The sequence below is a fragment of the Blastocystis sp. subtype 4 genome (assembly GCF_000743755.1).
Source record: "Blastocystis sp. subtype 4 strain WR1 chromosome Unknown seqid_1079, whole genome shotgun sequence".
NCBI classification, from domain to species: Eukaryota; class Bigyra; order Opalinata; family Blastocystidae; genus Blastocystis; species Blastocystis sp. subtype 4.
Window position 1 is genome coordinate 1 of NW_014568468.1, and position 797 is coordinate 797.

The 797-nt window shown below is 39.6% G+C and overlaps 1 protein-coding gene across 1 annotated transcript; it reads right to left on the minus strand.

Annotated features, from left to right (window-relative positions):
* Nucleotides 1-730, minus strand: JH06_5746 (cadherin domain-containing protein; the record flags this gene model as incomplete). Its single annotated transcript, XM_014669146.1, has 1 exon — nt 1-730. A coding segment is annotated over one exon (730 nt), but the record flags the coding sequence as incomplete, so codon positions are not given.
* Between the last annotated feature and the right edge of the window lie 67 nt (nt 731-797).

A 797-nucleotide genomic window follows, 5' to 3' on the forward strand; every position in this document is an offset into this window, starting at 1 on the left:
TCAATCCCTTGCCTCCAGTACATATTGAAACTGAGAGAGAGATAGTATCAGTCACATCTCCTCCAGTCATCTTAGTAGCAGTGATGGTGTAGGTTTGAGCAGTACTCTCAGAAGTGGCAGTACCTGAGATCCAACCAGTGTGAGGATCCAACACAATACCAGCAGGAAGAGAAGGATTGATTCTGAAGTTCATGTAACGATCACCATTCTGAGGAATCACTTCAGCCATCTCAATATCCTTGAATACAGTAATTGAAGAATCATAAGTGAAGTTAGGAATATCAGCCAACACATTATCAGCAAACAGATCCAGAGATTGAACTTCCCAACAAGAAGAAGGATTACCAGTACCAAAGTTCTCAAACTTGAATTGATTATAAGGAGTATTGTTAGGGAAATAGATCTTATTCTTCTGACCAGGAGTTGAATAAGTGAGACCAGTCACTTCCTTCAGAAGTGTCCATTCATCTGTATCTGAGTTACGACCATACAGATTGAACTCAGTTACCCAATCTCTATTGGGGTCATCAGAAATCTGAATCTGAACAGAACTGACCCATTCACGACGATCATTATTCAATGTGATGGTGAGAGAATTGTCATGAGAACAATCATGGGTATAAAGATAATTCAACACGTCTCCCTCCAGTATATCATCGATACCAGTAGTTGTAGCAGTATATTCCCAGATATGAGATTCAGATTGTTCTGAAGGCATCAAACGAACCATTGCATCGAAATAGGATGTGAGTTGAGTATCATCAATAGCAACAATGGCAATAGCAATCGTGTTACTT